The sequence below is a fragment of the Notamacropus eugenii genome, chromosome 2 (genome assembly GCF_028372415.1).
Source record: "Notamacropus eugenii isolate mMacEug1 chromosome 2, mMacEug1.pri_v2, whole genome shotgun sequence".
Lineage (NCBI taxonomy): Eukaryota > Metazoa > Chordata > Mammalia > Diprotodontia > Macropodidae > Notamacropus > Notamacropus eugenii.
This window is the reverse complement of record NC_092873.1, coordinates 233,391,267-233,417,353: the sequence shown is the minus strand read 5'-3', so window position 1 is coordinate 233,417,353 and position 26,087 is coordinate 233,391,267. Positions and strand designations below refer to the sequence as shown.

The 26,087-nt window shown below is 36.5% G+C and overlaps 1 protein-coding gene and 1 long non-coding RNA gene across 4 annotated transcripts in view; one reads left to right on the top strand and one right to left on the bottom strand.

The window, feature by feature from the left end:
* Window positions 1–26,087, top strand: part of LOC140526910 (utrophin-like) — a 69,978-nt gene that overhangs the window by 24,536 nt on the left and 19,355 nt on the right. For all 3 annotated transcript variants that reach the window (XM_072643548.1, XM_072643549.1, XM_072643550.1), the window contains exons 6-12: window positions 41–190; window positions 1,698–1,773; window positions 5,035–5,228; window positions 6,553–6,661; window positions 8,525–8,724; window positions 12,233–12,387; window positions 17,949–18,138. In XM_072643548.1, the coding sequence (XP_072499649.1) occupies window positions 41–190; window positions 1,698–1,773; window positions 5,035–5,228; window positions 6,553–6,661; window positions 8,525–8,724; window positions 12,233–12,387; window positions 17,949–18,138 (1,074 nt within the window). The remainder of the gene's footprint in view (window positions 1–40; window positions 191–1,697; window positions 1,774–5,034; window positions 5,229–6,552; window positions 6,662–8,524; window positions 8,725–12,232; window positions 12,388–17,948; window positions 18,139–26,087) is intronic.
* Window positions 6,834–8,531, bottom strand: LOC140526916 (uncharacterized). Its single transcript, XR_011974593.1, has 2 exons — window positions 7,207–8,531; window positions 6,834–7,122 (listed from the first exon to the last, which is right to left on the bottom strand). It is a non-coding gene; the product is annotated as an uncharacterized lncRNA (long non-coding RNA).

Here is a 26,087-nt window from a genome sequence, read left to right as displayed (position 1 = left end):
TGTTGCCCTTTTAACCAAAGCTCTCTTCTGCCCCCTTTAGGACTTAACCCAGCACATGGATGTACAAAGGGAAAATCTTCGGTGGTTGAACGCAAATATCCCTTCGCTACTTGCATTGGAAGACTTCAGTATGAATGAAGGAAAATTCATTTCTGCCAGTTTAAGAACTCTGAATATCAAGTGGGATAAGGTATGCCTGAAATGCTTTGCACATTGCATGTCCCAATCAATATTTGTGGATGTGATTTGATTATTATAAGAATGATATCCTTGTAATATTCTATTTTACCTTTAAAGATGCCCTCCCCCATTTTTCTTTGTGAGTGCCTCTTATGTTCATGGAATGTAGTGAAATATTGATTTGCTTATCTTAAAAATAGGGATCAATGTTTTCGGGGCATTTTGCTTAATAGATTTGGATGTTGTGAAGTCGATGAAATAATGAATATTAATGTTACTTGAGACAAACCAGACAGAACTAGCTTGAAACTGTTATTTTGGACCCAGAAAAGTATAGCTTCCTACATCAAACTTGAGTATCACATAAGAAAGAGAAACTCTACCAAGTGTTTCCCAAGTGTCTTTTTAGCATCTACTAGTAGGAGAACTCCAGTGCCACCATCCTTCAGGGCAGTCCCTTCCGATTTTGGCCACTGCAATTATGATGAGGATTTTCCTCATTTTGAGTCACTCTTTCCTTCTGCACTTCTAACCATTGACCCTAGTTCTGACTTCTTAATAAGGGCAAAACAAATCTAATCTATCACACAGAAGTGTGATAATTCTGCTTAAGATAACTGTCATGTGGTCATTAAGAGGCAGCTAGTTGGTGTAACAGAGTTCTAGTCTGTGAGTCTGTGAGACCTGTGTGGAAATCTAGCCTCAGACACTTAGTAACTGACCATGGGCAAGTCCCTTCAGCTCTGTCTGCATCATTTTTCTCAACTATCAAATGGAGGTCATACTAACACCTACCACTAGGGGTGTTGTGAAGCTCAAGTGAGAGATTATTTGTAAAAAATTTACCAAAGTGCGTGGCTCATATTAAGCACTTAATAAATGCTTGTTTCTTCCCTTCTCTTCCCTCTTCGCCCTCATTTTCCCTTCCATTTTCTCCTTTTCCCCTCCCCTCTTCCCCATTCCTTCCCTTCTTCCCTCGCCTTCCCTTTCCCCTTACCATCTTTCATTCCTTTCTATGACTAGGTATAGAAGAAAACTATATTTGATCACTCCCGTTCCTGTGTAATAATTTTCCTTTTAGTTATGCACAGACATTTCTTAGTTTTTGATAATAAAACTAAATGAAAATTATGTATTTTTTGGAAATAGGAGTTATTGTTATTTTGAATTATTTTAATTTGTAAGGTGTTTTTAAAAAGCATGATCTTCCCTTTCTGATTTAGCTAATTAAGTGAATTAAAATGCATAATGGAGAATGAAAAAGAGTCATACATAGTGAAGTATGAATCAGTTCTTTTTATATTAAAGAAGGCCCACTTCAATAAAGCCATAGATCCATGTCTACTGATGGGTTTAAGTTCTGTCTATTAATAGCAAACATAATTTTTTGATATTCTAGTTAGAATAATAGAAACATATTCATTTTGAATGTAATTTGGACTATAAAATCATCTTCATTCTGTGGGAAGTAATATTTTCTCTTACCTTTCTTTCCCTCTCTGTGTATGAAATTATAGGTGGAGAGGGATATCCCTCGCGCCCTGGAGGAGAGACCCTTGGATGTTTCCGAGCCCCATCCTTCAACAGCCTCTGGTAAATAAGGGAAAACTTGATATCTTAATTTTGTTTAATTTTATGTGGAACTTTCATCTTTCTATTATTTCTGTGTAAAGCTATTCTTCTAAGAGAGTTTTAAAAGTAATGTTTCCTCTTCATTTTTTAAAAAGTACAATTTAAATGTGTTCTTTTCTTTTGGGGTTTAACAGATAGATATCTTTTTTAAAAAATCCTACTGCTTGAGTGAATAAAGAGCATTAGAGTAGAATAGTTAATACTAGCTTTATGAATATTTAAATGAGACTGGGATGATAGTTTCTCATGTTACATATTTGCCTTTTCATGTTGTAAACTGGCTCCCAGGGAAGCTCAGTCATTTGCTAAAGATTACATAGTTAATATATCAGTATTTAACCTAGGTAAAAAGTATTTTACTTTAGCACCACAACATACCACCCCACCAGACTACATTGTTTTCTCATTAGTAGGGTGATTTTGAGGTGGAAAAGAATTAAAAGATATATTTATCCCACCCAAAGAGCTTATACATTTTTTGCGGGGGGGGGGGGGGGGGGGGGAAGACACACAATTCCAGCATGAATCACTTGAAATTAGGCAGTTTTCGTATAAATTGTCAATTATGCCTTGTAGATTCCTTCAGTTATTAATATTTTCAGTAGACATACCTTTTCTATTTTTTTTTATATCACAAAATGTATATATTCTTGTTGTCAAAGGGTAGCTTATATTTAGGATTTGCCTCTATGATTCTATCACTTGGAGAGTTTTCCTCCACCATTTTTGAGTCAGCATGGAACAGTGGAAGGAAGACTTACTCTGAAGTGAGAACACTTGGATTCAGTTCCCTTCTCTGACCCTTGACTATCCTAGATGACCTTTCTGTCACTCAACAATCCTTGATCTTCCTTTCATCATTAGTGAAATGGGGAGATTATTTCTAAGTAGATCTATGATCCTATGAGTCAAATGGTCCACTCCTCTGTAGGTAAAACTCTTTGCTGTCTTGGTCACTGAGAGGTTCAACAGTTTGTCCATTTTCACTAGGGAGTGTCAGTGGCAACACTTGAACCCAGGGTGGTTCTAAATCCAAGCCTGGCCCCTTAATCCACTATGCAGTGTTAGAGAGCTAATGTGTTCTTTTTTACCTCCATTTTAATTTCAAAAAATCAGAGGTAGAATCTGGTAAAGGGTTTAACCGACAACATTTTTCATCAATGGGCAAGAGGTCTGACACTTTAATTAAGCACTTACTATGTGCTAGACACTAGGATCATTGCTTCATAGATATTTTAGTGTGATCTCATTTGATTGTCACAGCAGCCCTGGGAAGTAGGTCTATTATCCTCAGTGTTTTCTATAGTTAAGGCAACTGAGGCAGATAGAGAATTGGTGACTTGTTCAAGGTCACACAAGTATTAAGTGCATGAGACTAGATTTGAACTCAGATATTTCCAGTACCCTGCCCAGTGCTCTATCCACTCAGCCACCAAATGCTATGGTTATTCACCTAGTGTCAAAATACTTTATCATTCTGGCATGAGAATAAACTAATTATATCTATACATTTATAGATATCTATATATCTATAGATATATGTATGCATGCCCACATATATGTAGTTGTATGTACGTGTGGTTGGCTTTTTGTATATGAGAAAATACTACATTATTATATGTGTATCCCATTTGAAGCATTACCTTAATATGTACAAATATGGAGTTTACATGGATAAATTAGGGGTGATTGGCCCTCATTGTATATAGGTTCTTGATTATATAGGAGGATTCATGTCTACCCAGTTATACTTTAGAGTTTTTTTGGAAATACCTATGACTTTATTTGAACACATCTCTGAATGACCTGTATCAGCATGAACCTAGGACCCAGGAGGTCATTTACTTCATAACCCAATCTGTTATATTCCAGTGAATGGAATATAGGGAGAAAAATTTTTTCCCCAGGTTCACAGATGGTATGCAGTTGAAAGAAATCTTTGTAAAGGCAATAATTAAGTGACATTTGCCCTTATACAGTAAAACACAGACTTCTAATGACATTCTTCTGGTCTTTCACGCTCAATGGTTCTATCCAGTTACATTTTATACACTGTGCCCTGCCTTAAAATAATTGATATATAAGGTACGTTATAAAAAAATTGTATTGGAAAACTAACTTAAATTTACATAGTGTTTTGACAGTAATAAAACACTTTCTTTAAAATTACCTGCTAGCTATGTAGCATTTCTATTATGAAACCTATTTTGCAGAAGAAACAACTTAATGCTCCCAAACATTATCTATATTTATTAACCCACAATTATATGAGCTGGAAGAGTCGGAAGAATGTAAATTGAGGAAGATTCAAATTAGTAGAAAACCAAGAGAAGTGATATAATAAAAGCAACACTGTAAAGGCATATATATTTGCAAAACTGTGGAGCTATGATCAATAGAGTTGATATAATTCATGATTCCAGTTTACCAATGATGTACTATCCTCTGATAGAGAGGTAATGGGTTTAGGGTAAAGAATAAGTCATAAATACTTTTGTATATATCCAATGCTTGATTATGCCTATTTTACAAGAATTTTTTTTCTTTCCTTTTTTTCTTAATGACATGGAAGGTGGGAAGGGAAAAAATACACCTCTAGTAAACAAATTAAAAATAGAGAACTGGGGTGGAGGTGCTTTTACAGATGTGGAATGGCATTGGCATTCTCTTTCAAATGATTTCATCATATTGGTTTTACTTCATTTTTTTTTGTAAGAGAACTTTTTTAGAGTGGGGACAATTTGAAAATGTTTATAACATTAAAACAAAATGAATTAGTAGAATAAAAAATGTTGGAGCTGAGAAAATCTGAATTTCCGAATTTCAGGTCTTCTGAATTTCTCACCAGCGATAATTCCAGAAAATCACATTGTTCCTCAAAAGTGGTATAACATTTCTATTAGAATTTATATTTTTTGCTAAATTCTTTCCTTCCAAAAAAACCCTACATCCCACATACTTCAAATATCCTTATTTTATAGATGAGTAAATATGATTTGCCCCAAGTCACAGTAGTAATAGGTACCAGAGTTGGGACTTGAACACAGATCTATAAAAGCCTTATCTCTCCAGTTCTAATGCATATTACAAAGTGAATATGAATTAATAGATGACTAGTATGTAAAATGGAGATTTTCTTTATTAAACTGCTCAGCATTTTATTTGAAAGATTAAAAGAAATCAGTAGCAAAATCTCTTCTGGATCTATTTGTATTTCTTTAGATCATCCTGCCACCTCCGAAATTACTGGTGAGACACAGTCATCTCTAGAACCAGAACTTTCCTCGCTTCCCGATCTAGAAAAAACTGCGACAGAACTAGCTGAATGGCTTATGTGCATCGAACGAATGCTGAGGTCCAGCGTTGTCAAAGTCGGAAATACGGAAGAGATCAAAGAGACAATTGAACGTATGAAAGTAAGTATGTGGTGTAAAGTTGAATGCCAGAATTATAAAAGCAGATAAGACTGACCTAAAAAGTCTCCATTTCGTTTGTGGTGCTAACTGTGGGAACGTAGAATTTACAAAGCTTTTACAACAAGGAAGAAGAAATCTTCCCACTTAAAGCAATTGAGTTTCATAAAATCCGTGTTAACCCAATTAGGTTTTCGATGCACCCATGGATTCATCTGCTGATATATGAATGGCTCAAATCAGCATTCATCTCTTAGATACTTATTTGCAAGGTGCTGCCTATCTTGAAGATATGAACGTATTCCCTACCCTCAATATTAAAACCTAGTGTTTACTTTCTAGCAAACTACACACTAGTTGAGTCTGGAGTGTTTTCCTACCTGCGGTACACAATAGAACGTAACTGTGTGTTGAATACTACATTCAAGGTCATTGTATTTCTAGAATTTCATGAAACTTTGAATTTTCAAGATTAAATTACTTTTTACATCCTCATTCAGAGAGACTGTTTTCCTTAAGCATAAGACTTTTGTGGGTAGGCTGATATTTGAAAAATGGAAATTTTTTCTTTGGAAAAAAGTTAATAGTGTATTAGTATTCTGTGTTGTAGTACCGTCTTCCTGCTCCAGCATTACCTCAGTTCTTTTACCAGCCATTGGTAAAAACCTTACACTGTAGTCCGTATTTTGTGTTTATGATCATTATTCTTGAAACATGAATTGTTCTCTGATTTCATCCTCTTTTCTTTCAGGATTTATCAGTTTTATAGAGAACAAAATCAGGACACTTACTTAGTGTTAAATGGTACAAAAGCTTCTGAAGCAGCAGTTCATCATCGATGTGTAATTAATCTACAGTTCAGAAGCTCATTGATACACTTGCACTCTTTAATCACCTTAATAATGCTTGGTCAATCTTGTTTTTAGTTCTTTCTTTAGCAGTACTGGGAGAGTCATCTTAATCACATACGTGGATCTAGACAAGTTGAAGACTGTCTTTCTGGAAAAAAGTCATGAGATTCCTTAGCATTGTTTTTATTAAACTAACATTTGTGCTATATTATAATACGTAGGGACTGTTTTAGAGTGAGTTTCATGACCTAGGAGTTTGCTGTACCAAGGAAACCACCGGTCTGGGATATTGGCACCTTCTCAGGTAGCCCTAGAGACTTGCCCAGAGCACTGCTTGACTGCCCTGGGATCCAATAGCCCAGGAGGAGTCAGAGGCAGCTGGAACTTCTGCCTTGCTGACTTTTGGGGTCAGCCCTCTCTCCATTGTTCCCTAGTGACTCTCAGTACAAAATGTAATATAATTTCTTTTTCATTAGATTACAAAGGCTGACTTAGAGCAGCGCCACTCCCAATTGGATCGTATTTTTACATTAGCCCGAAATTTGAAGAGTAAAACAGATATAAAAACAGCCATCATCGAAAAACGTAAGTCTCTTCCAGCTATCTGTCGTCGTCTGTCCTCACTTTGTAAACTGTGAATTTCCTCACTTAGTAAATCCTACTAATATGTGTGTATGTAACATATATGGATAATGTACATCTTTGTGTGTGTGTATACACATCTGTCTCTAGATATACACACATTACACATGATACATATATACAAACACATTTTTATTTGGGTTGACACATTTTGATGTATAGTACATTTCTTTATATTTTAGTTTTGTCCTTAAAATTGAGACTGTATAATAGTCTTTTTAGGAGTATTTATTTCCCTCAGTGTCAAGTACCAAATCACTTTTGCTTATGTGAATTCTGAATGTCTTTCTTTTGAGTTGTATACTGGTATGTCTCCCCAGGGCTCACTTGGATGCTTCTTCAGGTCATGGAGGTGAACCAGTGTCCTTTTCTGTTGAACTTTCTATGTTTAGCAAAGGAATCTCCTGACAACAAAGAAAAAAATTTTAAAAGTCTCCAGAATTCTTTTGACACACAGAAGCAGAAGAACCCTTATTTTCCAAACTTACAAATTTAATGTTCAGAAGGATTTCTTTTGCTCGTGTTGCATCATCAGTGTTAGGAGGTAGTAGTTGACTGGAGGCACTTGGAGCATGGCCCTGTGGATAGAATACATGTGCCTTATATAGCCCAGCTACATTGGAAGAGACTCATCACCACATTGTCTGCAACAGGATGCATTCTTCTTCTATAGCAACTCTCTTGTCTCCTCTGCATTGAGTGGTTGTGAGCTGGATCAGTGCAGAAACGATAGTGGTGTCAGTATCAATCTTTGAATATCAAAATGTACTGATTTAAAGCAGGCGTTGATTTTCACTTCATGAAGAGTACCTTGGATCGTGAGAGATTATAATTATTTACACTTTAGGTTTATTTTATTCCCATTTATTTTTAAGCAACCAAGAAAATAAAGACAGGGCCACAGGAAAGTGCTGCTATAACTTAAGTATCACTCTTGAGCCTCATGTCACTGATGGGACTGAAGTCAATTGTTTTAAAGGGTCTGTTAAGATTGTGGGTTAAGGTAGCAATCATTTAATTGGCAAAGTTAATTTACCAAATAAATCCTTGTAGCCTTAAAGAATCTTTGTATCTCTCGACTTAGTTTTATCACTTACGTGGTAGATTCCGCCCATTTTCTTTTTGTTTTGTATTCCTTTGAGCTATAGAATGCTGGAACAACATCACTTTTGACTGTTCTTTAATATTGCGGCCACCCCCCACTCCCACCCCCTTCTTTACCCTGCTTGGATGTGCCTTTTTGTGACCTATCTCTACTGTTCTGCTTTGTACTTTTGTCTATCTTGTGAATCCCTCTAAAACCTCCTCCTCAGTGGTGTCATCCCATCCATTGTCATCACTTGTTTCAAGGACCAAGAATGACCTCCTTTTCTATTTTCATTTCAGTACTTCATTTATAAAATTCCTAGACCCTGCCTTCCCACATTAAGTGTAAAGCCAAGTAGGGGTATTTTTTTTTTAACAGGGATCTATCGACTTTTTAATATTCCTTGACTGGTTTAGTTTAGCTTGGAGTTGATTATTGCTTTTTCAGTGATTACCTTGCTGTGTACTGTTACCCTCTAATTTTGGATTTGTATTTTCAACAATTTGTAATGTCAACAGTTAAGATGGTGCTGTTCTGTCCTTCTCTCCCTTTAGGGACATTTCTTACAATTTACCTATATAGGCATGTTGGATTCCTCTCTTGGATCGAACTAGAAATCTTTTTGTTTTATTTGCCAGATTTCAAACATCAATCAGTTTATCACTGATGCTCAGTTCATATGAACTTTGAGGTCTAACTTTTTGCATTGCTTCCCATAGTTAATGAAGTCAAAATTCAGTGGGCCAGCACTGAATTTGCTGTGAACTCAAGGCAAGAGCGGCTGCAAAACATGCTTACGGACTCCCAACGTTGGAGAGATTTAAATAGACAAGTCCAAGAACTTGTAACCGAATACAAAGCCAAACTACTTAGTATCTCAGAAGAGGAACCACTTGTGAAGCAAATTTCTCAGAACAAAGTAGGATTTACCAGATTGTTTGCATTTCTTTTTCTTCAGTGAAGTTTCATTTTGTTTGTTTCCTATGAAGTCTTTCTGTATTTAGGGTTCTGTGAGATATATACATATTTAAATTGTGTACTGTATTTTCATTATACATCAGATACATGTGAAGATTTATTGTGTACACACATCCAAAGAGAATCCTCTTTTTAGGGCTTCTTTGGTGAGTGAATGCCAAAAAATGTTTAACGCTTAAATAAAAAAATCCATCATTTCATGCAATTTGTCATTGTGGAAAAGAGGGCTGGACTTGAAAACCAGAGAGACCTGTGTTCTATACCTGTTGCTCACACTGAATGAGTTTTTTCTATAATTATGGACCTTGTGTGTAAAAAAATTTGAGCGTAATGGGATCTTTTACATTGATCATAATTTGACTTTTAATTTATTTTTGCCTCTCATGGCAAAAGAGACAGAGTTGGATTTCCATACACATTTTTTGCATTTAGCTTATGTTGACTCCATACTGAATTATTTTACTTTTGTGATCCTTCTCTTTCCCCGTTCTCTTGAAAAGTCTCCAAAAGAATGCAACCCCTGGATAATTCATTTGTGAAATGTGATTAAAATATTAAGGCATTAGATAATAAGTATAATGAATGCAATTTAGGGTACTGCAGTCTAATCATCAGTAGAGTTGTTTTGTTTCCATTGCTTCAATTGGATACATGCATTACAATTGAAAGGAGTGAAATCTGTGATTGGTAAATGCCAGGCCTAGAGGCCTGAGGGCTACCCGAGTCTTACCTTACCTATTGCAGGTCTTCGGCTGGCCAAACCAGATAAACGTATGAGAGAAGAGACTTTCCAGAGTCGAACAAGGGTTAGGCTTTATTCAGGGTCTTGGTTACATGTGCAGGGGGAACTCTTCCTTAGGAGAGAGAGAGGAATCTCCCAAGGAGGCAAAGATCTTACAGCAAGAGAATGAAAGCAGAAGTGGAAGTGGAGAGAGAGGGGAGAGGGAAGAGCGAAGAGAGGAAAGAAGGAAGAGGGGCCTTCTGTCCTGTAAGGGCCCCTCAGCGCTAAGAGCTTTCAGGCTTTCCTGACCCTACTTAAGCTCTCCGGCCATGTAGTTTGCACCTGAATACCTTGCCTGTTAGATAACAATAGGTGTGCCCAGATCCGGGTCAGTCTCGAGGGTGGGGATGCTCCTCCCATCACGTTTCTCACGGGAAGAGGCGGAAATACACGAGATAGCTCGGTCTCACTCCTCGATTCCCTGCTGTTTTCTGGGGGGCCTCATGAGAACTCTAAGATTTAGAAGTTCCCACCTTTACCCGCCCGAGACTGTCCACATGGAATTGAGCTTCCACCCGCAACAGGTAAAAGATTTTGCTTCTTTTTGTATCCCCAGTGCTTTCGTCCATTGCCTAACCCCTAGTGGGTACTTCATGAGTGTTGGTTGGTTAATTGATTTTAAAGTAGGGAAACAAAAGTCCACTTATAGTCAGTGTCTGTAGTTTATCATTAGTGTTTTACCAAATCTCAAAGCCTATTTGATGGCCACCTGTTTGCTAACTCCAGTGGTAGAAGGAAATCTATAGTGGGCTCCGAATAGATTTCGTGTTGAATTGTACATTGTCCCAAGTGTTTATTTTTTTTCTCTTTTTTAGATTTTGGAACAGAAAACCTGGGATAAATAATAATAATAATAGTAAAATTCCCATTTTCCCTGAAGAAGGCATAGGCCATTGTAAGCTAAAGTACCTTAAAATATTTATTTTCTTATACCTGTAACTTGGGAACTGAAAGGAGTCATAGGTGGACAAGATAAAATATTCAAACCAACAAAACATCTTTAACTGGCGCTGCTGTGCTTTCATGTGATTGTTAAGGCATAAAGAGTATAGCCTTGTAATGTTTTTCCTATTGTTTTTGCTTGAGCAGCATTTTTCTTTTTGTAGAGTTGATTTTTTCCAGGGTTTATAATCCTGATGTTATCTCAGGTACCTCTTGTAAGAAAAGTTTTAAAAAATTATTTTCTGGACACTGCAGGTAAACTGCTATGTCTTTAATTTTCTCATGTAAACTGAACTTTATTGTACCAGCATGAACTATTGGCTACCACCATTCTTTGATGATCTGTTGGAGAAAAATAGAACTGAATTATCAAACTTTTACGATATTTTAGGGAATTTTTAAATTGCTGTCGTTACTACTTTGTATATGGACTTTTTGTGTGCTTTATTTGAAAGGGAATTTTCTATAGAAGCAATTGAAGAACGTTGAGAAATCTGGTTGAATATTTAAAGCAGTGATATGCTGGTAAACATTTAACAACTGGCTCCTTGGAAAAAGAATGTTTGCCCCATATACTGTAGCATTAAATTTTTGTCTTTAACTTTCCTCATTCTAAACAAGTATCAGAACTGTCAACCATGCCCTGATTTCTAGCATTTGCTGATTTCTAATGTATAAATCCTCGTACTGAAAATTTAACAATTGTGCCTCCCTGGTATGAGTTCAGGCTGCCTCTAGCACACCTGCTTTAGCATAGTCTAAATTTTCTTGTACTATTACATAATATGGCAGTTTTCAGAGTGTAGTCTGGCTCCACCAAGGATGTACAAAACCCTTTGATGGGATCAGTGAAGTCAAGGCAATTTTCATAATAGTAAGAAATTTCAATTTCAAATATGTTAACATTGACGTATGTCAATAACCGCTTAAACAAAAAAGCTCTATGTGTGTGATGGCTGTAAAGGAGCCCTCAAACTACGGGTGTAGTATAAAGAGAAATAGACTGAAAATGCCTGGTCTTGAATTGGCCACTCATCATGAGATCTTGAGCAAGTAGATTCTTCTTTCTTGGTCCCAGTTTCTATATCTGTGTAGGACCTGCCTTTCCTACTTTGAAGGACTGTGGGGTGGACCAAATGACAGAAAGAATGTAATATGCTTTTCAATTGCATAAAATTAAACACCAGCTTCTGAGTATGTATATCTAGGTGGTATATCTCTACTACTACTTCTTTGTTTTTTCTTTTTCCCAGTAGTTTCATATTGTATAAAACTTGAGAATAGATATACTGAATTAATGGTTATTTTTAATATTTTTCTGATAGAAAGCAAGAAGATTGCTGTCTTTCTTTTATTATTGGTAAACCTTTTAGTACTCTATGGTACTACTTCTTATAGTATTCTGTGTATATGTACTGTATCCATGTGTGATGTATGCATTTGCCTCTTCAGCTAAAAAACTGCAATTTAATATTAGAAGATATTTTAGATCTATTCAGAAAGTGCATGCTTATGGAAACTAAATTAATAGATAACTATTTAGATTATTTTTATTTTGCTAATATTCGTGGTATTATACAAACTATGCTAATCACTGATAGAACTCACAGTGCATTCAGGGTATGAGAAAATTAGTGTTAAGATAATTTGGATGGTCTTTTGTTATGATGTACCTTCCATCTGTGACCCCACTCATGTTATTTTTTCCCCCCAAATTGCGCTTTAGGCATTATTCCAGGATTTAAATAAAAACAAAGCTACGATAAAAATTTATGAGAATCTGTGGAAGAGATTGGCGAAGACGTATAGAACTGATGATACTAGGGCATTAAGGAAAAATGGTGATGACTTCAATGCAGCTTGGGCTAATCTCAACCAACGGTAATTTAAAGACTTTATTGGTTAATATTACACAGTCAATGTGGAATAGAATTTCGTCGTATTTCGTAAGTAAATGCATTATCCAAAGACTTAAGCTATGGTTTTCAGAGGTATATACAACCATTTTATTGTTGTTCAGTCATTCAATCATGTCTGACTCTCTGTGACCCCATTTTGGGTTTTCTTGGCAAAGATACTGCAGTGGTTTGCCATTCCTTCTTCAGCAGATTAAGGCGAACAAGAGGTTGAGTAACTTGACAGGATCAGTGTGTGAGACTGGATTTGAACTCAGGTTTTCCTTATTCTAAGCCCAGCACCCACCAAGCCATCTAGCTTGTCTCCATGCCACCATTTATTTATGACTTCTTAAGTCTTTGTCATTAACAAGCAAATCAGTAAGCATCTATTGAAGACCTACTATGTCCCAAATGCTGTGCTGGCAGTACTGGTGATAAAAATGCAGAAAGGAAGCAGCTACTGTTCTCTTGGAATGCTCATCCTATCAAGTGCTTGTCATTATTAATAACAATCATTATTGTTCTAGCTACTGGGCAAGATTAAAAAAGCAGGTTTTATACCTGTCCTCCTTAAGTTTGCCTTTTTTTTTTTTTTTCGATTCCTTTTGATAGCAAACTGGACTAATATTATGTGGTCTATATCGTATTTTTAGAGTGACTCTTGCCTTATCTTTCTCAAACAAGCATCTGCCTTGGAATTTCTCCCTAAACAATTATCAGAGTTTGTTATTCATTCCATTTTTGTTTGCTTTGTTTTCCTATTTCTCTCTGCATACTTTGTTCCAAACATTGCCCCACTGCTTTGATGCTGTGGAATGCTATATATGAGTAAATGCGTATAGCTGATCTTTATTGGGAAAGTTTCCTTTCCAGCAGTTCCCTTTAACAATGAAGTTCGATGTCTCTACCTCTCACCCTTCCCCCCGCCCCCCCCCAAAATCAATAATCACATCTTAGTATAGAAAGCTAGATAGAAGATTTGAGTCACTATTCTGTTACTCTCTGTACGTTTGTGGGCATATCATTTTTTACTAAGTCTAAATTTACTCCTATGTCAAGAAAATGAAAACGAACACTGTAATGCACTTTTCAATAAAGCTAAGTCATTCTTGTCTTTCAGTCCTGGTAGGTCAATTTGGAGAGCATCTTATCTGTGTGGGAAATCGTTGTCTTCAGCCTCAGTGAATACTTGGGTTTCAAGAACCACAGTCTTTAACTTCTGCTTAAAATTTCTTTCTTATGCTTGTCAGTGCTCCAAAATATTTACTTGTTTCTTGATTCTGAGAATGACTCCAAAGGTCTAAGTGCAATTAGTCTCTCCTCTTCTCAGACCTTTGGATACATGATGTGATTTACTTTGTGGTATTTTGATTTCAGCATTCTGCATTTGACTAAAGTGGATAATGTTGGACTCCTTTGCAATTCATATTCAATTCATAAAGCATAGCCAGCAATTTAGAAATGATAGTAAGTTGTTTTTCCTTTTATTTTTGCAACAATCTAGAAAACAAATTTCTGTAGCGATTCTGCAGATAGAATTGTTGTTCAGTCGTCTCTGACAGATCCATTGGACCATAAAGTCCATGGAGTTTTCTTAGCAAAGATATTGGAATGGTTTGCCAATTCTTTCTGCAGTGGATTGTGGCAGAGAGAGGTTAAGTGCCTTGCCCAGATTCACACAACTAGTTAGTGTCTGACATCACATTCGAACTCGGGTCTTCCTGACTCCTGACCCAGCTCTTTATCTGTTGGGCCATCTAGCTACCTCCTATAACAGTGCTGTAAGGCAAATTAAAAGGTATAAATATGGTTGAAAGAGATTAGACTTTGGAAGAAAGAAATCTAGTGCAAATGCTATGTTTTGTAAGAGATTTTTAGGAGAAAAAGTATGTAATATTAAGTTCTCTGTGGCTCACTGGAGGAAGGTTCTGTTTTGATATTACATCTGTTGGATATGACAGTGGGTTTGGATGCATGAGCTATAACCCATGTCTGAGAGGAAAAGAACCGCAGGATGCCCTCGTTAGCAAAGAAAGATGCTCCTTAAATATAGGTTTCCTACATAACAGCACCATTTGAGGAGTAATCTAACCAGTGAAGACATTTGCAGAGGATAAAACTTTCTAGAAAAATCGACCACTTAGGAATATAGACCTGCTTTATTTAGGACCTCTAAATCTTTTTTCCTTTGCTTTGTAAATATTTTAAGACTGCATACAGCAATAGCTGGGTTAGATAGAGTAGGCAATTAAAAATGGATTATACTCAAAGATAATACTTCCTCTCTCATAGCAGGGGAACACAACACTCACATTTTCATTCAGTTGTGATAATGCGAAAGACAACTACTCTTTCATCAACAGGATTTTCAAAACTTGAACTTATTTTTAAATGGATATATGGTAGTTTATTGGAGCATCATGCTTATTGGAGACATATATATAGTCACGTTGGTTGAAGTCTTTCAAATGGACATGACCTTCCTTCCCTCTTTCACCAATTCCTTCCTTCCTCCTCCCATCCTTCCTTCCCTACCTCCCTCCCGATCCCATCCCTCCCATTCCTTCCTTTCCTTTCTTCCTCCTTTCTTCTTCCCCCACCTCTTCCTCCCTCTTTCCCCAGTTCCTTCCTTCCTCCTCCCATCCTTCCCTCCTTCCCTCCCTCCCGATCCCATCCCTCCCATTCCTTCCTTCCTTCCTTTCCTTTCTTCCTCCTTTCTCCTTCCCCCACCTCTTCCTTGCCCCCCTCACCTCCCTTCCTAAGTTTGAAAAAAAAATGTACATAAAGTAATATAAAATCCTCAACTATCCCAGCTGCTTGGGAAATCATTTCTGCTTATGAGATTTCTAGATAGTTGAGTATTTACCCATTTAACTGCTAAAACATTTAAAACTCTTTGGCACGGATTTTTTTCTTAAATTTATTGGATTATCCTCCTGTCTTCTTAAACAGTTTATTTATTTGATAATTAGAATGATCCACAGTTTTATTTGTAAAGTGTCTTTGTAGTTACGTTTCTCCCTGGGTCTTCTTTTTTCCCTGGGGGGGGTACTCTTTTCCATCATTTATTAGAAATCTTTAGATTCTTAGAAGTGGAAATGACCTTAAGTAAAAGAGTGTCAGAATGTTGGCTTCAGGATAGTTATACCCCACCAACTGTATAAACAGATCTTCTTTCCTCAACCCTCCCTCCTTTCCCTGGCCTCCTGGGTGATAGGTAGAGTTTCTATGTAGTTGATAGGGTTCTAATTAGATGAAATGTTACATGGAAACCAACAGCCATAAGCATTGTATAGTGGTCCCTGATATATGAAAGTGATTAAGAATTCTCAATTAAATCTTCTATCGATTACTTGTATATCTTCCACGTATTTTGTACCTTTGACAGAGTGTCACTGAAGTTGCATTTCACAGAATTTTTCATTTTAGCAACTTGGAATATTTTCTTTTTGTCTTTCCTATTTTCTTCAACTTTACAGAGTGATGTAGAAGGTTCAGGATAAAGTAAAGTTATTCTGACTACTTAATGTCTAAATTAAATGATAAAATAACTTTTTAGAGCTATGTAGGTTTAGTCATCGACAACTAAGTCACACAGCAGTGGCTAGAATGCCAGGCCTCTAGGCAGGAAGACCTCATTTGAAATCTGGTCTCTGACTCTTAATTATCTATGTGACCCTGGGTAAGTCACTTAACCCCATTTGCCTTAGTTTTCTCTTCTGTAAAGTGAGTTGGAGAAGGAAATGTCAGACCCCTTCAAGTGTCTTTGACAAGAAAACCCCTAATAGGATCATAAGGAGTTGGACGTAATTGAAAACTGATTCAACAACGGTAATATTTTATCTGTATACTATCATAAAATTCCCAGAATATGGTGAATTTAGGTCATTAGTCATCAATTTAGTTGATTTGTTGCACAATGCATGTGCTCACATTTGTTTTCTGCCATATTAGTTGTTACAAGAAGTATATAAGGAAGTCACTAAGTTGCTGTTCACTGGTTTCAGTCATATTTGAATCTTTGGATTCAAATTGGGTTCAGATTTGGATTTCAAATTTTGGATTTTCTTGGTAAAGAGGAAACTGAGGCAAAGAGGGTTAAGTGACTCCAATGACATGTAGCTAGTCTAAGGCTGGATTTCAACTTGGGTTTTCCCCATTTTCAGCCCCAGCGCTCTTATCCACTGTGCACCCAGCTGCCTTCAGTAGCTAATAAGCAGTTGCATGCCATTGAATTATTGCTAACCTTTGTCTAGTTCTTCAAATCAGAAGAAATGATGTCAGATCAGGTTTTCAGGGCCATACACACATCTTTACCATAAATCCCCATTCTGATGATTCATCCAGGCCTATATATAAGTGAGTGAATCCTCAAAGTCTATGTCAGCTGAGATTTGTCCGTCCAACCCTGTAGTTGTGAAACTTCTGGCAGCAGACTGTTTAGATTTTCCAAGAACCAGCCAATCTGAATGGAGATGGCTCACTCACTGAGTAATGAAAGTCTTTATCAAGTTCCAGAGGTTTGTCATCTGTCTTGGCACAGCTAATACCTACACTCATTGTCAAAGATCTTTTGGTTTATTAAAGTGACTTCATCTCATTTCCAAGTCATAAATACATATGTCATGAGAAGTAAGAGAGCTACAATGATCCCTTCCACATCATGGGGTTTAGGGGCACAGTGCCCCGGTGATCTGAAAAATCCGCATAAAATTCTTTGGCCCTACCAGAGATGAAGTTTGAAATATTATGGTATCAAAAGAGAAAATATGTTGATCTTGTACAATACTGTTCATATATTTTATGCATTTCTCAGTCTCTAAACTCACATTTTCTGCATCGTTTGCTGGTCTTCACATGTTGTCTATGATTTCCACAGAACTCCCAAAACATTCTCACTTAGTATCTTATGTACAACTGTAATATATCAAAAACTGCAATGGGAAAATCATGATGTCAAAGGGATAACTACATAGGAAATCCCTTATTGAATGAAGTCTCGTTTTTGAGGATGGTTCTTCATTTTCAAAATTGTTTCAATTGAGTTTCTCTTTAAGTCATTTTGTTTAGCTGGGAATATGGGGAGAGAAAATAACGCTTATGAAATGACTGAATTGAATGCCCTCTTTCCAATTTCCCATACAATAAGTGCCCTTTTGGGGTATGCACAAACATTAAATGTTATCCCCAAATAAGAATAATAACTCAGTTTTTCACAGGAGTGATTTTGTAATTTGAATTTTTTTGTACCTTCACAAATTAATATTCATATATGCAAATAGAAAATTCTTACTATTCTTGTTTGAAGGAGGAGAAAGCAAGTTTATAGAGGGCCTACTTTGTGCCAGGCACTGTACTAAGTGGTATGGAAGTATCTTGTTTGATCCTGAAGTGCACCAAACATATGAAGGGATGGGTTTCTCAGGTACTTTTGGTAATTGGTAAAAAGGAACATTCCTTTTTACATTATCTATTAACTTCATGTTCATCATGTACATAACATTGGACGTTATTTAAGGTTTGCTTGTCTGTTGTTGCTTCCAGCGCTCGAGGAAGACAAATTTGCTTAGAGGTGGACCTCAGGTCAGTGCAGGCCTCCTTCAAGATTATGGACAAATTATGGAATTGGTTGACGGAGGCAGAAACTTCAATTAATGTACTTGCCAATGCGATTGAGCAGGAGGATGCTTTGGAAGAGTGTGTTTCGTACAAGAAGCTGAACAAGCAGTTTGAGGTGAGTGATTCTGAACCCAGCACATTGATTCATGGCTGCACTTTACATTGTGTTTTCTTTTTCCAATTACTTGTAAAGATAGTTTTGAACATTCACTTTGAGAAGATTTTGAGTTCCAATTTTTCTCTCCTCCTTTCCCTCTCTCCCTTTGCCCCTCCCCAAGCTGGCAAGCAATCTGATAGGCTGTATGCACAATCATATTAAACATATTTCCATGTTAGTCATGTTGTGAAAGAAGAATTAGTACAAAAGGTGAAAACCATGAGAAAGGAAAAAAAAAAATATGGTATGCTTTGATCTGTGTTCAGACTTCATAGTTCTTTCCCTGGGAGTGGATATCATTTTGCATCATGAGTCATGTGGAGATCTAAGGATCATTGCATTGCTGAGAAGAGCTAAGTCTATCAAAGCTGATCTTTGCACTGTGTTGCTATGACTGTGTACAGTGTTCTCCTGGTTCTTGTCAATGTTATTGTTCTTGTTAGGAGGTAGAAGGACCAGTAGGGAAAGGGGTGAATCTTGTCCTTGTTATGAGCCTAGGGGCACTTAAAATTGAGGCCTGATTTTGTTAATGTGGTAATCAAGATGCTTATTCCAGATGGATGTATTTTTCTAGTTTCATAACTGCTACATGCATCCCTTTTGTGGTTATCCTCATTTGACCTAAAGTTTTTTCTTCTACTGTTTAATTTATTTAGACTTCAGAATGTCTTCAGAGAACATACACATATACTTACACACATGCATATATGTGTGTGTATACAAATGTATTTGGGTGTGTGTGTATTTCCTCCAACTACCCTAATACTTAGAAAGATCTCATGAGTTACAAATGTCATTTTTCCATGTAGGAATGTAAACAGTTCAACTTTAATGAGTTGAATTAATGGCTTCTCTTTCCTGTTTACCTTTTCATGTTTCTCTTGATTCTTGTATTTCAAAGTCAGATTTTGTATTCAACTCTGGTCTTTTCAACAAGAATGCTTGGAAGTTTCATTTATTTCCACTGAAATATTCTATTCAGTTTTGCTGGGTAGGTGATTCTTGGTTTTAATCCTAGCTTCTTTGACCTCTAGAATATCATATTCCAAACCCTTCAATCCCTTAGTTTAGAAGCTGCTAAATCCTGTGCTATCCTGATTGTGTTTCCATGATACTTGAATGATTTCTTTCTGGCTGCTTGTAATGTTTTCTCTTTGAAGTGGGAACTCTGGAATTTGGTTACAATATTCCTAGGAGTTGTCTTTTGGGGATCTCTTTCAGGAGGTGATTGATGGATTATTTCCATTTCTGTTTTACTCTCTGGTTCTAGAACATCAGGGCAGATTTCCTTGATAATTTCTTGAAAGATGATGTCTAGGCCCTTTTTTTTTAATCATGGTTTGAAAACCTTTACCTTCATCTCTTTTTCTTATGGTACAATAACATTCCATTCCATTTGTATTTCATTTTTTGTTCAGCTATTTCCCAATAAATGGAAATCTCTTTTGTTTCTGGTCATTTGCTTACCCTCAAATTACTAATTGGAATATTTTGGCTTATAGAAGACTTCCCCCTTTGTCTGTGACATTCTTGGGATTTATGTGATATTCCTGTGTAAAGCTTAGGGGCAATTTAGTTTTGTAAGCTAATTTCCTATTGCTTTTTTGGGCAGTTGGATCAATATTCAGCACAGTAAACAGTGTTATTCATGCACTTGTGTTCCCACAGTTTCTCCAGCATTCAGTATTTTCATCTTTTATCATCTTTGACAGTTTTTTAAAAAAATATATGAGATGAAACTTCAAAGTTGTTTAATTTTACAATTTCTCTCTCTTAGTGAATTAAAACATTTTTGATATTTGTTGATAGTTTGGTTTTCATTTCTTCCTTTTCAAACTCTTTGTATCCTTTGACTACTTCTCTCTTGGGAAATGGCTCTCCTAGAGCATCTTCAAAGGACTCTTAACTATTTTTATTTATCAGATAGGCCATCTTCGTGTCGGAGGCCATGATATGTTACATTGTTGGCTCTTTGTGACAGTGTAAAGACAGTCCAGTTAACTTGACACAGCCCCAAGTAGTTGTCCAGATTGCTTTTATATGAAAATAATTTTTCCCCATTTCTTTTTAAAATCAATTTGGTGGTATATTTATAAACCAATGGTTATATGTGTGGCCATGTAGGTCCAGTATAGACTGCTCAAGGCATTTATGTGTGTGTGTGTGTGTTAACACCACCACTTTATCCCCTTTTCCCCAGAAGATCATTAGTTTCACACCATGTCGTTGTTAATTTTTGCATGTATGTGCAATGTAAAGGAGAGGAGATTTGACTGTTTGATACTGTTTCAAAGTATCTCTTATACAGTTTGTCATTTTAATATTTAGATGCACAATTTATACTTTATCATCGATGTTCAGGCAGCATGCCCTTATTATTTTTACTGTACTGAGTATATCCTTGTATTTATGTAATTTGAAAGACTTTAAAATTTGTAGCAGATTAGCCTGTATAATATTGATTAGTACTTAAAATATATTCTTATATTCATGTCTAAAGAGAGATTTGGAAGAATATATTAGAAATAGTAATAATTTATGGATAAAACCAAACAAGTCTTTAAGAAGAATGTAAGGAACTGTTAATGTTTCCTATCTAAAGAGTTTAACCATTCCTCCTTATGTTATTACATTAGGGAACATTTTCTTACGATGACACATAGTCATTCAAAATATTTAAAGAAGAGTCTTTATTATGTAGGGAGAAATGAGAAGAGAAGTGAGAAAAAATGGAGGACTAACACGCTAATGTGAGGATTTTTTCAGAAAATGAGCTACAATATACATTTTAGACTGCAAGCAAAACAAAGCAATTCTCATTACACATAAAATTTGAGAAATATTTTGTTTCCATATGTGTTAATAACCTACAAAAGCCAAATAATCCATTTATTTCCCTTTAAGGGAAGCCTCTCAAACCCTCAATTTCAAGTATTTGTTAATTTAAAAGAAAAATTAGATTAACCAAACTTCTCCCCCAAACTAAAACCTTAGCTTTAAAGGGAAGTAAATTGAAAGCAAACTTAACATAAAAGCAATTGTTGGAGTTTGATTCTATGTACACAGTTTAAATGAAGGTGTAAGGGAACCCAGGTTATTTTGTGAAAGGGGAATGAGCCAAAGCTGACGACATTCCTTGTACACAGCTTAGAATGTGTCAGGTCTTAGGGATGGCCTGATACGTAGCCATGATAGAACCGTGAGAAGAGCAAGTAGACATTTTCCCTGTGTTCAGATGAATCTTGGAGGAAATGGAGGTAAGGTGTGCTATTGTTAGTTTGAGTTCTGGAAGGATGCTACATTTTTCTGTATCCCATGTTTTTAATGGAAAAGTATTATCTTGAGCAGCATTTATTTCATTGACCCACTCCAGGGCTGTCTCAAGTTGCTTCTAACTCAAGTAATCAATTCTCTTAGTGGTAGAATGGTAGCAGAAGCATGTGCTCTTCAAATGAATATATGTTTGACTTTAATATTTAGTAGTTAGGAATAGGTGGGTAAAGAAATAGGAACTGAATAAAGTGTACACAAATTCGAAACCAACTTTTTAGTAGGCTATTTCCCCTAATATTTTAAAACATTGCCATGTTCCTCACTAAAAAAATTCTTAGTATTTCTCAAACTAATCAGTTAATACAGAATATTTGTTGAGCCCTTGTGCTCATAATATGTTTTGCTTTTTAAATATTTTATTGACAGATATTTTAAAATGTTCTAACTTTCTAGTTTCTCTCACGTTTTGTTCATAGAAGACTTCTTTATGAAAACTAAATACAGTTAAGTAATACAAATGAATTGTGATTGTGATTCTAAATCATGTCCCCAAATGAATGTCTCATTCTGCACCTGTGGTCCATTGCCTCTTTCAAAGAGGTGCAAAATGTTCATCCATTTTCCTACATGTCTTCCAAAACCATGATTGTACCCTGCTTTGGTCAGAGTTGTGGTCTTTCTGAATTCTATTCCTTTATATTACTGTGGTAAATTCTTCAATTTCTGCTTCCTTTCTTTGTAGAATGTTAAATATTGAAGGATGCAGAGTTGTATGAATAGTTTAGAAAATATTAGTCATTCAATCTGAGAACCTCAGTGAGATATCTAGTCCAATCTCTTCATTTATTATGTTATAAGAAGTTGAAGCCCAGAGAGCCATTTCTGCCCAATATTCAAAGCAAATGAGTAGGAGAGCTGGACTAGAACCTAACTCTCCTGATTCCTGGGTCAGTGCTTTTTTTCTTCTCCCCCACCAGAAACTGAAAAATACTGGACAAGAAAATATTCCTGAAAGTTAAATAATGTAACCTTACCATAATGAGAATCTACACGATCGATAAGAGTCCATGTGACCACAGTTCAGCCAAAGGCCAAATAGGTAGAGAACATGGACTGATGTGGTTAGTTCCCTAACTTGTGGCTTCTTGTGGGAGCTGGGATGAGAGGTAGGACTCAAGGATAGTATACGATTTGAGTAGGTGAAGAAAGTAAGCTGTTCAAATGGGAAGAGGAAGGCAGTTGGGTGGTGCAGTGGATAGAGCACTGGGCCTCGCATTTGGAAGACTCATCTTCCTGAGTTCAAATCTGGCCAAGTCACTCAACCCTGTTTGCCTCAGTTTCCTCATCTGTCCAATGATCTGGAGAAGGAAATAGCAAATCACTCCATTTTCTTTGCCATGGAAATGCTACATAAGGTCACAAAAAGTCAGACACGACTAAAATTGACTGAAAAACAAAGTGAGAAATAGTGCAAACATGCTGGTTGTGATTTCATGGATAATTCCACTTGTAAAGCATGTTTCATGAAGTTCTGCCTATTTCAGTCCTTCTTTGACACTAATTGTTTTGTTCAGTGAATGTCAATGTTACCTTGGCTTGTAGAACCAAAACATGACATTGATTGCCTGATTGGTAAGGTCATGCCACAGACAAGATGTTTTCCTTGTTCAGTTGTTTAGTGTCTGACTTTTTGTGACCCCATTTGGCATTTTGTTGCTGGTTTTCCATTTCCTTCCACAGCTTATTTTACAGATGAGGAAACTAAGGTAAACAGGATGAACATGACTTGCATAGGGTCACACAGCTGGCAAGTGTCTGAGGCTGCATTTGCACTTAGGTTTTCCTGACTCCAGGCCTAGGGCTCTTTCCACCATGTCATCTAGCCTGCCCCACAGGCAAGGTAAACAACTGCAGTTTTTCTGTATTATAATTTTTATAGATACTGTATACACGTAGCAATGTATTGATATAATAATATCCATCATTAAATATGTCAATCACCAGTTTTCTGCTATTTAATTTTTAATATTAATATCCAAACTATCTTGTTGATAAAGTTATCTTTGACATTTTTTATCCTTCATTACCACCAATAAAATCCTGCTCGGTTCTTGATGGCATATTTTTAGTTTTGGTGTTCAATTGATTTTCTTTTTTTGGTGACTGAAATCTAAGGGGGAGAGGCTTTGATTTTACTAAACTCATTAGCAAGCATTTCTTGAGTGTCTACTGTGTGCCCTGTACTTTGAGGAGAGTAAGTAACTTTGTTAAAGTATCTTCACCTAATGATTCTCCAGTGTGCACTCTCCCATCATTTGGTATTTAGCTGCGTAATTGACATTCCATCCTGGCAGTTCTATAATCAATACCTTGGCATATTCATTCCAAACAGAGGGAGGCGCCATAGGCTCAGGATGTGTTCTAGTAGAGGAATGCAGAAAAGAAATGAAGGGTACACCACTGGCTGGTAACTGAGCAGAAAAAAACACTGTATTAGAGAAACACTGTTAGGTATTTGAAGCGATATTGAAGTAAATACAGAAAAGACCTGAGGAAATAGGTAAAAATGTTTTAAGATTTATGAAGATGAGGTTGTTTGTGTGCCCTTTACTGCACAGGAAGACTAAGCCTTCTTGCAGGATACCTTTTCTGATTTACTTTATAAAGGAATAATATGACAATTGCACCGTATGATGAAACTGTAATATTACATAGGTTATTAGTTTGAGCAAGATAGTGATAATGAGAAACATCTGGCTTCTATTTCTGGCTGTGATCTTTGACCAAAGCATTTAATCACTCTGTTATTTTCCTCCTCTTCAAAATGGGAATTAAATCTCAACTTACTTGCTTCAGTTTTCACTTGTGACAGTGACCCTAAGATGGTTTAGAAGGTCCCACAAGGTCTAATCATATAGTCTGCCTTCTTTTTGTGCCCACGCATCTTATTCTTTTTTAAAGTAAACTTGAGAACATAAAGCAACCTTTTGAAAAGGGAATCCTAATATTCTGGAATGACCCATAAAATAGTCTTTTATTAATGTTACTTCTTAATTAGGTAAGCCCTGACATATTCTGTTTAGTAATGGCTTTACTTCCAGGTATGGAAATGTGTGTTTTGGATAGCTCTTTGGGCAGATCTGCTTCAGTGTTAAGCAAAAACATTTGCACCTCTGCAGTTATTCTTTCGTTCATTTGGTTAGGTTTTTTTTTTTCTTAGATAATCTAGTTTTGAGTCCTGTCCTCGTGTGATTGATTAGCCCTTAACGTATGGCTTGATACCATTAGAGCCAGGTATCCCTCTGTTCTTCTCTGAAGATTTATAACAGAGCCTATTATTCACTCACTCAACAGTGCTCTGCCAGAGCTGCATTTAGTCTGGGAGTGAACACATCCTTCTCCGGAGTGAGGGAGTGAATGCCTTTCTATCTCCTAATATAAACCAGCTCCGAGGGATGAACTATTATTATCTGTTGGAGCTGTCTTCCCAAGGGGCTTCTGCTTTGTCTCAGCAGCATTCATGTTTCACTTAATGTCCTTCTTGGCTACCAACTGCGCTCCTCTACGGCAACAGACAGCACTTGGCTCAACACCTGTGCTGAGCCGAGCAAACACTGGCTTGGGGGGGAGCATCTGTCAGGGGCTTTCTGTTGGGCGTCTACGTGTGCTTTTTAGATTGAGAAGAACGTGAAGGTGTATAATCCTTCTCCTTGGGAAGCTACAGCTTGTACCTCTCCAATGTATTCCTGGAAACGAGCATGCTCAGAAGATTGGCAAATCCTTGTCCAGTGACCAGGAGGAAATGAGCATTGCTCTTAATTTATCATGCAAATTCTGAGGTGTCTTCAGAAGTGTGGCAAACTTACAATGATGGCTGTGGTGAGAACATCTCTTCAGAAAGTTGTGGTTTTGTTGCATCGTTTACAGAGGATGGCAGTTTCTTCTCCTCGGTACCAGAAGCTCTGTAAGGTAATTGTACCCTGAAAATGAACGTCTCAGGAGATTGATTATCTGACCTCTTTTTCAAGCTTTAAAAACTGTCCTGAGAGTGATGGCGTTGAGGTACTTTGCAGAATGCCACGTTACACAATTTATTTGGCTGAATTGTTTGTGTAGTTACATTTGGGCTAAGAATTGTAAATAGTATTACAGCTTCAATGAATGCTGTCTTTTCTAATAGACGAAAGGTTGTCTTGTTTATGATATTCTACTGAAGTGTTTGCAGAGAATGTAATTAGTCGGTATTTTAAAAAATACTTTTTCATTCTTCTGAAAAGCATCATCTTACTAGTGTAAGCATTTTACTGATGTAAGTGTCAGAAAAATTAAAAGTAGATCGTATAAAATATTATTTTACCCTATTTCTATAAAACCAGTCCCCCTCCCAACACATCTTTCATTCTGTCATCTCATTAATTTTTTCTGTTTCTAAAATCAGAAGCGCATTTCGAGAACCATGGAAAATTGGTCTCTTTAGAGCTTGTTGCCTCCATTTTAGAACGGTTCCTTTTTTTTTTATTTAGGAAGACTCCTTTGTCAGTAATTATATTAGATATCATAATATTGAAGTGTTAGAAGAGGATCTCAAGGGTTTTCCAGTTCCATCTCTGGCCCCGATCTCTCTCTTTTTCTCT